The 16,696-nt window shown below is 42.3% G+C and overlaps 1 protein-coding gene across 1 annotated transcript; it reads left to right on the top strand.

The window, feature by feature from the left end:
* Window positions 1–2,163: 2,163 nt before the first annotated feature.
* LOC119055485 (fatty-acid amide hydrolase 2-like) lies at window positions 2,164–16,256 on the top strand. The gene is made up of 4 exons (XM_053664065.1): window positions 2,164–2,280; window positions 3,912–4,023; window positions 5,996–6,190; window positions 15,631–16,256. Exons 1-4 carry the CDS (start codon window positions 2,221–2,223, stop codon window positions 15,804–15,806), a joined length of 543 nt encoding a protein of 180 aa, XP_053520040.1. The 5' UTR covers window positions 2,164–2,220; the 3' UTR covers window positions 15,807–16,256.
* Window positions 16,257–16,696: the final 440 nt, after the last annotated feature.

The raw sequence follows: 16,696 nt of genomic DNA, 5'->3' as shown, positions 1-16,696 counted from the left end.
TCTCCAACGCCATGCTCGGATTTCCCTTCAGGCAGGCTGGCCTTACACAAATAATCTCACTCACATATATCTATCCAGTTTTGTCCTTTCCAGGTCTTTTCTTCCCAATAACTGAGATTGGGATTGTGGCAACTTTGTACACTCCCTTGGAGCTGAAGGCCCCACCTAAGTTCCATTAGTTGGTTTTGAATGTGCGGGCATGTTATCAACCTCTTGGATCCCTTGGTGTAATGGGCAGAGCCATGTTTGTTCAGCCATGGGTGTCAAATTTGTTTTACAAATGCAGAAAAAGAGCAATTACTGATACTGCATAATGCTGATGTCACTCACGGCCTTCATTTTTGAAGTGCAGTTTTGCCACACATTTATTCTTGGTTCAGGGTTATTTTTTCTTTTGGCTCTGTAAGATTTCAGCTAAGAAAACCATTCATCCTTGTGGAGTCTCTCTTATATGTTATATGTCACTTTTCCCTTGCTGCTTTGAAGATTCTTCTGTTGTGTTTGATTTTTTAAAAACTTACTTACTTATTTATTTATTTATTAACAGAATGAAAGAGAGGGAGAAAGAGAAGGACAGGAACATCAATGTGAGGTTGCCTCTCACTCGCCCCCTGCTGGGGGCCTGGCCCGCAACCCAGGCATGTGCCCTGGCTGGGAATCAAGCCTGTGACCCTTTGGTTCATGGAATGGCACTTAATCCACTGAGCCACACCAGCCAGGGCTGTGTTTGATTTTCAAATATTTCTTACTATGGGATTCTTTGGGTTTAGCTTATTTGGAGTTTGTTCACCTTTTTTGCATTTGTGTATCCATTTCTTTTTTCAGATTGGGGAGTTTTCAGCCATTATTTCTTCCAATAACATCTATGTCTCCTTTTCTCTCTCTTTTCCTAGGACTCTTATAACGTATGTATTATTCCACTTGATGGCGTCCTATGAATACCTTGCTCTCTTTCCACATGTTTTCATGATTTCTTTTTGCCCCTGAGACCCAATATTTTCCAATAACCTGTCTTCAAGTTTGTTTTATTGACGTATTATTCTGCATGTCTCAGCCTTCTGTGGAACCCTTTCAGTGAATATTGCAGTTCACTTATATTTTTTAGTTCTAGAATTCTCTGGTTGTTTCTTTATTACAATTTATATCTGTGTGTTTATATTGTAATTTTGTTCATATCATTTTTCTGATTTTCATTTGTCCATGATGTCTTAACCCACTACCATTTTTAAGACTGTTGTTTTAAAAGTTTTGTAAAGGAAGACAGGGGGACTAATATCTAGAGAGTCATTCTGTTCCTTTGAATGGCTCTGTTTCCCTGTTTCTTTGTATGCCTTGTTATCTTTTTAAAAATTAGGTACTTAAAATGATATCCACCTCTCCTCATCTTCGTGGCCTGGCTTTGTGCAGAGGAAGTCCTTTACTAATGAAAACCTAAAGACTTAGTGTTCTGTGAAAACCTTTGGAGTTGGGCCTTTTTTGAGCCTGCACATTTTAAAATTCCAATTCCTCTGTACATACAACTACTTCTTAATGTCTTCATTTCCCTAGGTGTCTCATCCTTGTTTCTTCTCAAACCCTTAGTTGTTTTATAGCACAGCTCAGTCTGTAATATCTTATACCCAGACACCCACAGGTCTGCAGTAACCGTGCAACTCTCTCATGCCACAGCTCCAACCACTGCTTTTGACGGTTTCCAACCTGATGGACAAACTATGCCTCTCTTCCGCCCATCTGTGTTCCCTGACAGGCAAGAGATAAACCAGTGCTCCGGGCTGCCCCTGTATTAGCCAGAACTCTGGAAGCAAATTCCACTCTTTTCTTTCCAACCTGAGGTAGAAGTTAGTAGTTGGCTTGGGTGGCTTCCTCCCAATCTTTCTGCGCTGTGCCAGGAAAGGGGTGGGACAAGAATGAGCAAAGGGCACGTGAGGTTTCTTAGCATTTTGAGGGCAGCTCTTCTTTTTGGGGTCATTTGTTTTATGGCTGCAGTTTCTTCACTGGTTTTCAGAGATCTCACCGAGCGACTTTGGTCTGTATGTTGGTATTTCCATGAAGACCTGAGGGCCTGGAGCTTCCTTGTAAGCCATCTTGCTGGCAGCACTCTCCAATGATATCTCCTTTTCTTACACGTGTTTATCTGTGGTTCTATCTTCATTTCCTAAGGTTGTGACTCACCTGGAAAATACGCTAGGAGCCTCCGTTCAACATGTTAAACTGAAACAAATGAAGTATTCTTTTCAGCTGTGGGTCACAATGATGTCAGCAAAAGCATATGATGGGAAGGTATGTTTACTACTCTTCTTCCTTTCTTCTTTCCTTTTGCAAATAGCTATTGGCCCTTTATTGCGTGCCATGTGTTCTAGATATGTAGGAATGGAGCTCATAAGCAAATAGGTGGCATAGTTAAATACTTAGGGACTAGACAGTTTAGTGAGTGCTCTACTGGTATAAGCATATATGGTTGTGTGATCACGGAGGGAGGGCCCGAGTCTAGGGGGAAGCCAGGAAAAGCTTCCTGGTGTAAGATTGCTATTTAGCAATACTTGAATAATTTGGAGGCCTTCGCGAAGTAAAGAAGTTATAGAAGGTGTTCCAAGCAGAGGTGACATTATGAACACGGATAGGAAGGCATGAGGTTGATCCCGGTAAAGCATGTGTTGGACATCAGAGCATTTAGGCTTTGGTAAAGCATGAAGTGGTCAGGTAATTCCAGTTGTCCAGATCCCAGCTCGCCTGCCCCATCAGAGGTGTTTGCGGACACACACACAAGTATCTGCTTCTCTGCAATGTATTTCACCCTCGTGTTATTGGTTAAGTTTGGAAGTTCATGTGGGTACTTGAGAAAGATGCTTTAGTTATGATTTCTTTGGGCTCGTCGAAAGGTTTAAATATGGAGTCTTTGAGAATAGTAAGTTACATTTGACATTGTGAAGAAATAGAAAACTTTTTTCAAGTCTCTTAACTTTTGTACATGTGGTGGCCATTAAGAATGTGTATGTTGCCCTGGCTGGTGTAGCTCAGTGGATTGAGCGTGGGCTGTGAACCAAAAGGTCACTGGTTCGATTCCCAGTCAGGGCACATGCCTGGGTTGCGGGCCAGGTCCCCAGTGGGGGCCATGTGAGAGGCAACCACTGATTGATGTTCCTCTCCCTCTCTTCCTCCTTTCCTCCCCCTCTCTCTAAAAATAAATAAAATAAAATATTTTTTTAAAAGAATGTATATGTTGGCATATGACAGACCCAGATTCAAATTGTTGAATTGTAATCTCTACATCATGCAAATCGCCCATCTAAAGCATACAATTAAATGGTTTTCACAGCACAGAATTTGCAGCCATTGTGGCAATCAATTTTAGAACGTTTTCCTGAGATCACCACAAAAAGAGACCCATACTCATTATCAGTCACGTCCAATACCCTCACTCCTTATCGGTCACATTCACTATCCTCACTGCCCCGATCCACAGTCTTAGCAAAACCTAACCTGCTTTCTGTATCTATTGACTTGCTGATTCTGGACATTTCAAATAAGTGACATTGTACATTGTGGGGTGGTTTGTTATGCTCTTCTTTCACTTAGCTTAATATTTCTTGCCTTTCGTCCATGTCGTGCCTTGTATCAGTACCTTATTTCTTTTTATGGCTGGATAATATTCTATGGAATTGAGACAATTTGTTTATCTGTTCATCAGCTGATTGTTATGTTACTGGCTATTACTTACTGTGCTGCTGTGCACATTCCTATTCCTATTTTTGTCCGAAACATACCTTTTTGAGGGAATACTTGCATTTCTTGTTTTAGCAGTTTGAGATGTTTATGTTCGCATTTACATTGAATCTCTTCCTTTCCCAGTTCCTTTTTAAAGTCTGATTTATTAGTGTGACATTGGTTAATAAAATTTTCTCTTACCTCAGGAACCTCTGAAATTTGCGGATCTGCTGAGTGACCGAGGGAAGCCTGTCAACCCTCTGTGGGAACTGGTTAAATGGTGCCTGGGCCTATCAGCGCACACCATCCCTGCCATCGGTATAGAAATCATCTTTGCTCTGTTTTGATGTCTTTAGGGGAGGGTAGAACATCTTACCAAGAATACAAGAACCACTCACTCACGACACGTTGAGAAAGCTGAAATATTAATAATGAACTAGCGTCCATCGTTTGCTGACATCTCACTATGTGCCAGGCACTGCCCTGTGCATTTTATCTCATTGATTTGCAGTGTATCTATTACAAGGCCCATTTTATAGGTTTAGAAACCTCAACTCATAAAGGTTAGAGGGGTACCAAGTTAAGCAGTGCTCTTCAAATGTGTATCTCAGAAACTGCAATACCTAGGATGCTTTCTCATGCCACGTGTCGTATTTAAATATCGAAAACGGAACATCGGGACAAAATATTTGACTTTAGGGATAGGCCCGTACAGGAATATTTTGGCGAACTAACCTGTTGCAATGTTCATTATTGGTCGTGTAGAGTAAGTTTGGTTGAAGCACCTCTCCAAAGAAGTTACTGCAGCTGTGCACCCTAGTTGCAGAGTCGGACACTGTCATTACTGGGAACAAATGCTCGTTGAGTACCTACGTGCCAAAGAGTAGGTGTTTGGTACTTGTGCATGTGTTCTCCCTTTAAACATTTAAGACAGTCTGATAGTATAGACAAGTACCTCTTTGTAGTGGGAAACTGAGGCAAATAGAGACTGGGTAATGTATTTCAAGCTGGAGTCCAATCTTCACTTTTCTAGATACCACTGGCTTCACCTTCATCCCATTGTTTATGCTGTCAGTGATTCATTTTCCTCATCTATGGAAAGGAATTAATGACAGTATGTATGGACTGTGCGATTGAGTGGGCTACGTGCTGCCTTGCAAGGTTGGGCTAGTCAGATGAATTATGCATCTAAAGCTCGTGAGATAGAACCTAACTGTGCACATACCGGGAACTTCAAGGGGATTTTGGCCAGAAGCTAGACTCTTTGGTTAAAAACATATAAGGCCACAGTAAAAAGAAAGTATAGGGATGTCCACTGCAGCATGTTCTACAAAAAAGTTACCAGTATAGTAAATGTTTCACAACGGAGGAATAGGTAGTGAATGACCATTCATGTATAGAACAAATTGTATGCTGGCACTTAAGGCCAAGTTAACAAAGATGTATTTGTAACGTGTGGATCAATGCACATCAAAATGGTGAGTGGAAAATGTGGAAAGTTTTACATCCAAGGTGAGCAAAGACATAATACTTGCATAGAAAAGTACATGAACTAGGTGTACTAACACGTTTGCAACTATTTCTTCCAGGCACAATATTTTTGGGTGAGTGGTTTATTCCACTGTAATCATTTGAATTTTTTTGTTTTCTATAAGACTTATGTGTTCCTTGCACAATAGGGACAATAAACTTATTTTTAAATGAATCAGTAAACTCTATTAATAAATATTAATATGAAATACTAGATATGATTTATTAAGCATGGATGATGCATACTTGGCTAATGTGCAAAATATGTATACATGTGCCTGTATTCATGATCTTTTCCTAAAACTGTTTAAAATGTGAAGATACATGGGATAGAATCCTCTAAAACTGTAACTCTAGTATGAAGTTTTTCTCAGAATTTCATGCATGAAGGTGTTTATTCCACCGTTTAAATCTTGGAACAGTTCATATGCCCGACAGTCATGGGCTAGTTCAAGAAAAAGCTCCGACACATTTCACAGTCATAAAGCCTTATGAGGTAACTAACGCTCTGTGGGAGAAGCTAGTGACCCCATGGACAGCATCGCCAGAAAAGACTAAGACCCGGTGCTGAATGGTCAACAATATTCATGTACGGGAGGCAAGGTGATAAGGTTTCATTTTCAACACTTTCTTACTTCCTCGGTGTTCTACAGTAAGAAAAGATAAACTAAAGAACACCAGAGTTTATTTATGTTTTTAGAACGCTAGAATCGAAAATGAAATTTCATAGGGTAACTTGTTTCCTGTTCTCATTCTGTAGGGCTGGCCTTGTTGGAAGAAAGGATCAAATACAACAGTGAGAAATACAAAAAGTTTACGGCAGTGAAAGAAAGCCTGCATAAAGAATTGGTGGAGATGCTCGGTGACGATGGTGTCTTCTTATATCCCTCCCATCCCACAGTGGCTCCCAAGCATCACGTTCCTCTGGCAAGGCCTTTCAACTTTGCTTACACAGGTAACTAATTGTACTTCTTTTGGTCTTTCATCTTAAGGAAATAGAGGCTTTTTCCAAGAAAAGTGTCATTTCCTTGTGCTGTTGGACAAGTTTGATACATGCCTGTTCAAAAGTGATGTGTACTTTAAGAAAGTCTAGAAAGCAGTTGCTGTTGTCACATGGGGAAGCTGACTTGCTAATATCTGCATCCTGCCCTAGAATCCTGCAAGTGAGTATGGGGGTCACATTTCAGAGCACCGAGCTTCAGGGAGGTTCGGTGAGGTCTTCAGTAACACAGTACGAGCTAACCGAATCCAAAGGCCGCCTTGGCTATTCTGATCATGCTAAAGCCAAGTCCGCTTTTTTTCCAGGATGTGCGGCTTCCCCCCAAATGCTAGTCCAAAATAGAATTCTCTTTGCCTTAGCTATCATCGTTTCTGAGTTTGATTCAGTCTAGTATTGACCCAGTTAGTTTGTTTCCGTTTCAGCTGGTTTGGGAACTGTGTCTGGGCCATGGTCACGAGAGGTCAAAGGCCCCTGGAAATGTATTCATGCTGGGTCAGTTTCTAGAGTTTCTCCAGGGTCTCTCCCAGGGACCCGCACTGTATTACTCTCCTACTCTATAATCCTGTGCTCCAATGGAGCTTAGAATTTGGAGCTTGGTTTATTTGAGTTCAAATACTTGGCTCTATCATTGTCTATCATTGTTCCCTGGAGCAAGATGTTGAGTGTTTCTGAATCTTGTTCCTCCTCTAGGACTAAAGGGTAATCTCTACCTTGCTCTGTTGCTGTCAAAAGGCATGATCATCAGCCCTGGCTGGTGTAGCTCGGTGCGTGGAGTGCCGGCCTGCGAGCCAAAGGTTCGATTCCCAGTCGGGGCACATGCTTGGGTTGCCGGCCAGGTCCACGGTGGGGACAAGAGGGTCGTGGGAGGCATGTGGTGGGAAACCACACATGGATGTTCCTCTCCCTCTCTTTCTCTCTCCTTTCCCCTCTCTGACAATAAATAAATAAAATCCTTTCAAAGAAACTCATGTTCACAACACAGCAAATTGTTAAATCTGTTTATTGCCTGAGAGTAGGATTGGGAGGGAGGGTAAGGGATTTGGGTTTTTATTTTCTATCATTTGGTATTGTTTGATCATTTTTTCCAAAATATTGGAAGCACATATCACCTTTGAATGTTTTTAACCAAAAAAAATAAAATAATTGTTTTTAACAGTGAAGAAAGGGGTAAAGTAAATAATGCATGCAAGGTACTGGACATTAGGGTTGTGGAGGGGGAGGGGGAGAGGGTATCAGATAATAGTTTTTATCCATCATTTTCTCATCTTTACTGTCATTCTTGGCTCTGGTCAGTTCGTTCCAATGCCTTGAATCTCTGAAACACATTTCTGCCTAAGTTTCTCTCACCTAGATCCTCCAGTTGTGAAGACAGGAATCGTAATTGTCTACAGGAAAGAACCAAAAGAGAACATTACCAGTTAAAGCCTTTTGATTTTGTCTTGTTCTGCTTTTCTTTTTACTTTTATGTAGTACAGCTTTATAAAAATATGTATGTCATTTATTGGCTTGCTCACTAATTTTTAATGATTAACAGCAGTGATGAGTCTAGTCCGATGTTCCCTGAGGTTAACAAGGGCGACTCAGCCTGGATTTCAGACCAAGACCAGCTCACCTTTGGAAACCTGGTTCCTATCTCAAGTCTGACCACTCCCATATTCAGCCCGCAGTGACAGATCCATCTTTTGAGATTCTCTGCCACTTTTGTCTGAATCGCTATTTGGTTGTTCCTGAGACTATTTCCTCTTGTTTTATTAGCAATCTTTTCATGTTTGTGTCTTAACTCTCTGTCTAGACTGCATCCCATGAGGAAAGAGGTCATTTTGCCAGGCCGTTTTATTTGTTATTTGTTTATTGATTTATTTTTTACTTGGAGGTTTCCCTGTGGTATCTATATGGAGATGTCAGGTAGGAATTTGCTGATGTACGTCCGATACGTGGGTCAGGGAATGTAGATGGGAAGGTCCTCTGCTCCCAGGCGATGGCTGAAATGATGGCAGTGGCAGAGATTCCTGGGTGGGTGTCTGCTAGCACAAGAACAGCGAAGGGCAGACTGTGGTCTCCCCCGTGTTCCTCTCTCTGATCTTTGCCCCTCCCCACAGCCTCCCTAGGCAGGAGTCCCCAAACCTCCCACTCTTGACAGTGCTAATGCTCTTGCCTGTTTAATCTCATTGTCCTCCCCCTCCACAAAGACAGCTCAGGAGGCGTGGCACTGCATCCCTAATTTATCCCGGCCTGTTAGACTCCCGCTTGTTTGATGTTACAGATGTGGGAGAACCAACCAACACATGCTGCGGGGCCTCACCGAAGCAGATAACAAGCCCCACTTGCTATCTACTTGCAAACCCGAACACTTGCTCCCGGCCCTTGTGGCAAAATTCCCAGCAAGAAAATCAGGGGGTGTGGGAGGAGTGTGTTTTCTTGGTGAGACAAGGCGACTGGCAGCCTCCTATCTAATAGCAGTGACTTGTATCCATGCAGAAATGTGTTCAACTAAGGCATTCAAGCTCAGGAGGAACCCCTCCTTGATAATACACAGCACAGTTCCACACAGTGTTTTGTTTCTATAATTTACGTTATCTGTGCCTGGGGGTTGTTTGAAGCACAGCAAAGCTTCCAAGAATAAATAAAAGAAGTTGACTCCTGTTCTGGGGTCAAGGACACTGTAAGGTCAATCCTCACAGGAGAAATCACAGCCCCACTTCCCAATTTTTATTCCAGAACTCTTCCCGTGTCCTAACTAGTGTTAAGTAAAAAAAAACAAACAAAAAAAAAACCCAAAAACCCAAAATGTACCCTGCCTTCTAACCCTTTTGTCAGTCTCAGCTCATGGACCAACCAATACTGGACCATTCAGGGGTTATTCTGTAAGCTGAAAGCAAGTGAATGGTGATTTTGTACAAAATTAGCCTCAAACTATTCTGTCTAAAACTTCTCTGCATTTTCATAGCCTGTCCATTGTATACTGAATGCCAAGATTATACATTAGAAGTCATCTCTTCATATATTGTTTCAGCTCCTTTCTATGATTTGCTTATGGAGTGTCCCTTCACTTCTGCTTGGACACCCCAGGAATGTGAAATTAACTGCCCCCTAGGCCACTGCATTCAATGTTTGTGGAGAACAACAAACGTACAGCTTTTTGGAGGGATTTTCCTCTGATTGAAGTGAGCCACCACTGGGAACTTTTTCCTGTAGTTCAGTCTTGTGAGCCAGGTAATATGGATACGAGATCCGTGATAGATAAGAGCAGTATTGATTCAGTGTCTACTATGAGCCAGGCACTAGGGGCTAGCAATGCGATACATCTTCTCATTTAAGGCTCCCAGAAACCCTCCACAGCAGGTACAGGTAGGCCTGTGAGAGAGATGAAGAGATGGTGGCTTCAGGGTCAGAGTCAGGACTGGAATCCAACTGTGAATCGTCTGACTTCAAAGCCAGTGCGGTTTCCACTCTGTGCATGGGTTGATGATATTTAGTATTGTTCTGCTTTTATTTCTGCCACTGAAGCTGACAACTTACCAGTTTGGGAGGCCTTCCGTCGCTGACATAGAATTGTCCGATGCCAAACAGCTTGAGTGTTTCGTCCTGTTTTTAGTTTTCCTGTGACGCAATACTTGTGTTAGTTTCTAGTCGAGCGAGTAGAAGACTTTTATACTTGCCTGATAGTTACAGGACAGGGTAAGTTCGGTCAGATATTTAATTTCTGCACCGTGATTTTTTTTATGGCGAGGATGAAGATGCCCCGTGTATCTTTCAGTACCGTTGGAAGAAGGACGAAATGTGGGAATGTATATAAAGGACCTTACAGGTTTTAATAATAATGGCGATATTGCAATTTATTGAACACATGCATATGTATCGGTTGACCTTAGGCAACATTAATGTCTCTGTTTTACTTTATAACAATTGCTATGTATTTTCCCCTTGATTGATCTGTTCCATGCATTGTTCTAATAGCTTCATAGGCCTCATCTAATATCATGCTCACAGCAGTTCTGAAAGCAAGAAACTATCCTCATCCTCATTTCACAGATGAAAGAATTCCAACACAAAGAACTTCAAGCACACCTCCATAGGCACATAGCTAAGGTGGGCTTGGAAATGGAAGCCAGGCCCCCCGATCTCAGAGTCTGCATGTTAGTTCACTATACAGAAGAGGAAAAAGAGCCTTGCTCGGGCTCCTCAGCTCTGCAGGAAAGAGGGTGATGGTTCAAACACAGGTCTGCTTGACTGCAACTGCCCTCCTCCCCTGTTCTCCTGCCCCACTTGGGGTTCTGGAAATGGTAGCACCTTTTACTACTATGTTTCAATGACACTCTAGAACGACCAGGTCTCTCTTAAACGTTCACCGAGACCAGACTGTGTGCAGCAGGGTTAGAGAGAGGATTCCGATACATTGGACACAGGCCTAGGAGGAGATACGAACAAGACTAGAGGGCTTCAAAAGAAGGCACTGAATACAACAGCAAAGGAAGAATTTCAGGAGAAAATGACTGGGGACCTGGGTCCTGAGAGAGGATTAGTCATTACCCAGGTAGGGGGTTAAGGAAAGGAGGACAAGAATCCAGGCAGTAGAGACCCCATGAGAAATGGTACAGAAAAGGTACACCGGGAACCTTGAGAATGGGAACGGGAAGCATTATTATACTGTCGGCAGCATGTGAATTGTGAATGAGGGTGGAGGATGAACTTGAGTTTGGAGACGTAAGCCCATCATGGAGAACCTGGAGAGTGAAGCCACAAACTGCACCAAACATGTATCATGCTACCTGTCCTGGAACCATACCCATATTCCTCCTTCTTTCTATGGTGCCGTTGGAATAGCAGTCATAAATGATAGTGTAGTCTGCAGAATCTTAGAGTGTTTTGTTACTCTTACTGTATTGTCTGGTGACAACAAGGATTGATGATGTTACCGTGTAAGTCTTATCTCAATGGATTCATTTACACGTCTCCCACATAAGCTTCACCACACTTATTGCAACACCTACGTGCCGTATTAAGCGGGAGAGGCGATGACCAGGAGAGAGGGGAGGAAACAGCTTACAGAAGTGGCCTTCTACCGGCTTTCCCCATGCACCCCAGTGTACTTTAGGTGTCTGTCCTCATGGACTTCTGGGGCCATTGACATCTCGAGATGAGCAGCATTGGGCAGTCAGCATTTTACACACCTCATGTGGGGAAACCACTGGGTTTGCTTTGCGATTCTTCCCAGCGATTCTCTGACCTCCACAGCACCTGGCATCCGAGTAAACCTAAAGATGTCATGTATCAGTTTTGGCAAAAGCACAGTGCACCCCACCATCCTCAAGGGTCCCTCGTGTACTCACAGCCGCCCTAATAATCGACCATGACATTCTTCGATCTCAGAACAAATGTGGTCTCAGAACGTTTCCCTGCAGCGAGCTTGGTAATTTCGCTCATTGGTGAGCTAAGCACAGAGATGAAGCTTTCGTGCACTCCGAACATAGAATCTACGTAACCCTGCCATATGACAAGCTCTGTGAAGGCTGCAGTTCGTGCAACCTTCCTGTCCACCTGTGCAAAACCTACTGACTAGCACATTGCAGTTCTGAACACACAAACAAATACAAACTTAGTAACAATGGGCTTTCCAAACTGATGGTGTGAAAAGCTGGGCAAAACCTCTCTTCAAAAACTGCAGCAATAAAACTGGACAAAATCACCAAATAAAGTGTTCCAAGCTTGACATTTGATCAAAGGGCATAATGCAAGTTGAGAAACATACATTGAGAAAAATCTACCAATTCTTCATGGGAACAGTTGGTCCCTGTAGCATTTAAGCTGGGGGCTGTTCCCATCCTCTCCTCTTAGGCTCCAGCTCCAAGGTGCCAAGATTCCACTGTGGGCAGGTAGGACAGAACCTAAAGACAGACCACTCCCATCCATCCAAGCCCCGTCTGGCAAAAGTTCTAATGTGAGCAGACAGAAAAGACCATGAGATCCAGCATCTTCATTTCCTTTTTATTAAATTGACTGGGGTGACTAAGAAAATTTTACAGGCTTTAGGTGCACAATTCTACAAAATCTTCAGGGTAGACGCTGTTGTGTGTTCACCGCCCTAAGCCAAGTCTCTATTCATCACCATTTATCCCCCCATGTCCCCCACAACCCCCCTCCACCCCCTTTCTCCAGCAATCACCACACTGGTGTCCATGTCCATGAGTTCTTTCTCTTTTCTATTTTCAGTTCAGTATCCCCACCCAGCACCCCCAAAAGCTGTCAGCCTGCTCTCTCTCTATGAGTCTGTCTCTGTTGTGCTTGTTAGCACATTTTCCTCGTTAGACTCCAGGTATGAGTGAGGTCAGATGATGCTTGTTTTTCTCTGACTGGCCTATTTCACTTAGCACAGTGCTCTCCAGGTCCAACCGTGCCGTCGTTGCCGAGGGTAACATCTGCCTCTTTTTGACATGTAATGGTAGTATTCTATTGTGTAAATAAATATAACACAACTTTTTTATCCACTCATCTACTGATGGGCACTTGGGTGGCTTCCAAACCTCGGATATTCTGAATCGGACTGCTATGAACCAAGGGGTGCATCTCTTCTTTTCAATTAGTATTTTGGGTTTCTTCAGATAAATTCCCAGAAGTGCAATCACTGTGTGAAAAGGCACTTCCATTTTTAATTTCTTGAGGACATTCCACACTGCTTTCCACAGTGGCTGCACCAGTCTGCATTCCCACCAACCGTGCACTAGGGTTCCCCTTCCTCCATATCCTCACCAGCACTTGTTGTTTGTTGAATTATCGATGATCCTTATGCTCACAGGCATGAGGTTTCATGTCATTTAATTTGCAGTTCTTTGATGATTAGTGTCCTTGAGCATCTTTTCATATGCCTATTGGCATCTGTACATCCTCCTTGGAGAAGTGTGTGTTCCTGTACTTTGTCCATTTTTTTAAAGATTTTATTCCTCTTTAGAGGGGAAGGGAAGGAGAGAGGGAGAGAAATATCAATGTATGGTTGCCTCTTGTGTGTTCCCTGCTGGGAGCTGGCCTGCAACCCAGGCATGTGCCCTGACTGGGAATCGAACTGCGATCCCTTAGTTTACAGGCTTGGGCTCAATCCAGTGAGCTACACCAGCCAGGGCTCTTTGTCCATTTTTAATTGCATTGTTGTTGGTGCGGTGTTTTTTTTGTTTGTTTTTTTTTTTTTGGTGTTGAGTTGTATATGTTCTCTAACCACTTATCAGATATACCACTTGCCAATATGTCCTTCCATTCAGTACATTCAGTGGGTTTGTCTTTTCATTGTGTTGATGGTTTCCCTTGCTGTGCAAAAACTTTTCAGGTTGATGCAGTCCCATTTGTTTTTCCTTTGTTTCCCTCGCTGTAGATGTCTCGGCAAAAATACTGCTACCAGAAATGTCCGAGTTTTTACTGCCTGTATTTTCTTCTAGTAATTTTATGGGATCAAGTGTCACATTTAAGTCTCTGCCCTTTTTTTGAGTTTATTCTCGTGAATGATGTAAGAAGGTGGTCTACTTTCATTTTTCGCACATATCTGTTCTGTTTTCCCGACACCATTTGCTGAATGAACTACGTTTACCCCATTGTATCTTCCTGCTTCATTTGTCAGATACTAATTCACTACAAAGCCATGGCTTTATTTCTGGGCTTTCTATCTGTTCTGTTGATCTATGTGTCTGCTTTTATGTCACCACCATGTTGTTTTGATTGCTAGGATCTTTGTTTGTCTATTTATTCATTAATTGATCTTGTGAGGCCAGTAACTCTTAGACTAGTACCCATAAAGACATCACAAGAAAACTATAAATCAATATCCATCATTGAAACAGATGTAAAAATTCTACAAAAATATCAGTACATCAAATTCAGCAGGAAAGTGAACATTATGCACTATCAACAAGCAGGATTTATTTTAGGAATTGGAAAAATACATTAAAATCACAATAGATACCCCCAAAAATGCTTTGGAGAAAATTTAGAACCCATTCAAGGTAAACAAAAACAAAAACAAAAACTTTCAACAGCCCTGGCTGGTGTGGCTCAGTGGATTGAGCACCAAGCAGCCTGAGAACCAAAGGGTTGCTGGTTTGATTCCCAGTCAGAGCGTATGCCCGGGATGCAGGCCAGGTCCCCAGTAGGGGGAGGTGTGAGAGGCAAGGACACACTGATGTTTCTCTCCCTGTCTTCCTCCCTTCCCCTCTCTTTAAAGAGAAATAAATGAAATCTTCAAAAAAAGTTTAACAAATTAAGAATAGATGAGATCTTCCACAAGATAAGCAATATAGAAAACACCCACAGCTAGCTTCATACTTATTCGTGAAAGACAGATTTGGTCCCTAAGATCTGGAACAAGACAAGGATTTCCACTTTTACCACATGTGTTCAAACACTGTGAGCGCATGTAACCAAGGCAGAAGAAATAAAAGGCATCCGGATTTTAAAACAGGAAGTAATATTATCTTTATTCACTAAATACTGAATTAGTATGAAAAGTCTTCAGGAATTTTCAAAAACCTGAACCCAGTAAATAATTCAGCAAGATCATAGAGTACAAGGCCTTTTTAAACGAGGAAAAAAGTTGGGATACATACACTTCTCAGTTAACAAAGCTACAGTAATCAATAAAGTGTGGTACTGGTATAAGGATGTATGAATATATTTATGTAATGTATAAATATGAATATATATATATATATATATATATATATATAATCCGTGGAAGAGACTTCAGAGTACAAATATAAGTCCCTATATTTATATTTATGTTCAACTGAGTTTTACAAAGCTTCAAACACAATTTGATGGGGAAAAAACAGGCTCTCTGCCATGGATAGGGCTGTGGTAACTGCATGCAGAAGAATGAAATCATACTCCTCTCACACATGAACCATAAATATACTGTATGAATACGACAAAGAATTAAAATGTGCAAATCTAGGCTACCACGCAGTAGTATTGCAAATGCTTGCAGTACAAAGAAAATTCATTATACAAGAAGATATTGCCCCCACTTAGCATTTACTCTAATTTTCTTCAGAAAGTATTACACAGGGCAAATTAGGAGTCGCCCATCAGACAACAGCGCTAGCTCCCCACATTTTCTGCATTCAGATCCTAATTTGAACTCGACTCGCCCAGTAGCCGTAGGTATGTTGTCTAACTTGTCTGTTCTTCAGTTACTTTCTCTGTACAAGAGGAATACTTAGCAGCTTCTGTGTCGTGGGTTTTGTTGTGATAATTCAAATTTTTCATCCACAGCAAGCCCCTTGAGGAGTCTCTGGCAGACAGGAAACTCTACAGGTGTGCGAGTATTTTCATCACCATTGTATAACTGAGGGGAGAAAACAAGTGTTGAAGAACATGTCTTGACTTCTCACATTATTCTCGTTTGTTTCATTCAGGTGTCTTCAATGCCCTGGGTTTGCCCGTGACCCAGTGCCCACTGGGTCTGAATGCCAAAGGACTTCCTCTAGGTATCCAGGTCGTGGCTGGACCCTTTAATGACCACCTGACCCTGGCTGTGGCCCAGTACTTGGAGAAAAGTTTCGGGGGCTGGGTCTGTCCTGGAAAGTTGTAGTATGGCCTTCCCACAGTTTGTGAGTGTGTGTGTGTTCCTGTAAGCTGGGTGACGTCCAGCACCAGCAAGCAAGTAAAGAAAACACAACTGTAAAATGATCATTTGTTCAGTTATTCTTTCCACTCTGCTTTCCTTCACTGACCGTTGGCTTTAATAAAATGCTAATATTTATTCCTGCCCTCAGTTTACTTACCCTCAGGAGGAGATAAGCATGTAAAGGAATGAGTGCGGTAAAGTTTTCTGTATGCTGTGATGGTGTCTTTTCTAGGTACAATCGGGAGATCACAGAAGGAAATACTCAATTTGAATTAGAGAATCGCAACCAACTTCAGTCATAGAGCAGAGGATGCTGAAAGTGAGATTGGAAACACGGTTATGTGTTTGCCAGGTAGGTCGTGAGGTAAGGGAATTCCACTTAGGAGCATTAGTGACAAAGACGAGGCATGGCAGCTACACAATGGATTCATGTCTGTGTAACTTAGTATGGACATGGAGGAGCTGCCGGGGAGTATAGAAGCAGGTGAGATGCAACAAGAAGCCCTCTTCCAACATTATCAGAAAAAGTCCATGTCATATAGGTCTGTCCATTAAGAGGATCTAGAATCGAGTGCCATCTTGGCACAAATAACCATACATAGCACCCAGATCGGCATTTCCAAGTACCTCTTCCCAATAAAAAGAACCAGAACTTCTCAGAGAAAAGCCGATTCCAGGACTAAGAGAGGGAAACTGTAAGATGAGCCTGGAAGAGACTGCTGTGCTAGAGAGTTGTGAAGTACAGGGAGCTGAAGGAGAATAGGTCACAATGGCATGGAAACAGTCTAAAGAGGCTCTCACTGGCCAAACGTGGGGCAGTTTGAATGTCAACATGAACAGCAGCAATGGGTTGT

Source organism: Artibeus jamaicensis, unplaced genomic scaffold (assembly GCF_021234435.1).
Source record: "Artibeus jamaicensis isolate MK-2021 breed Jamaican fruit bat unplaced genomic scaffold, CSHL_Jam_final contig_3331, whole genome shotgun sequence".
NCBI classification, from domain to species: Eukaryota; Metazoa; Chordata; class Mammalia; order Chiroptera; family Phyllostomidae; genus Artibeus; species Artibeus jamaicensis.
The sequence above is the reverse complement of the archived record's forward strand: the minus strand, read 5'-3'. Positions and strand labels throughout refer to the sequence as shown.

What these genes read in the sequence shown, in the direction of transcription:
- LOC119055485 (XM_053664065.1), top strand. Translation starts at nt 2,221, where the DNA reads ATGAAGTATTCTTTTCAGCTGTGGGTCACAATGATGTCAGCAAAAGCA. An exon ending in GCACACCATCCCTGCCATCG is followed by an intron (nt 4,024 to 5,995) that starts GTATAGAAATCA and finishes CTCATTCTGTAG; the next exon opens with GGCTGGCCTTGTTGGAAGAA. An exon ending in TTTCAACTTTGCTTACACAG is followed by an intron (nt 6,191 to 15,630) that starts GTAACTAATTGT and finishes TGTTTCATTCAG; the next exon opens with GTGTCTTCAATGCCCTGGGT.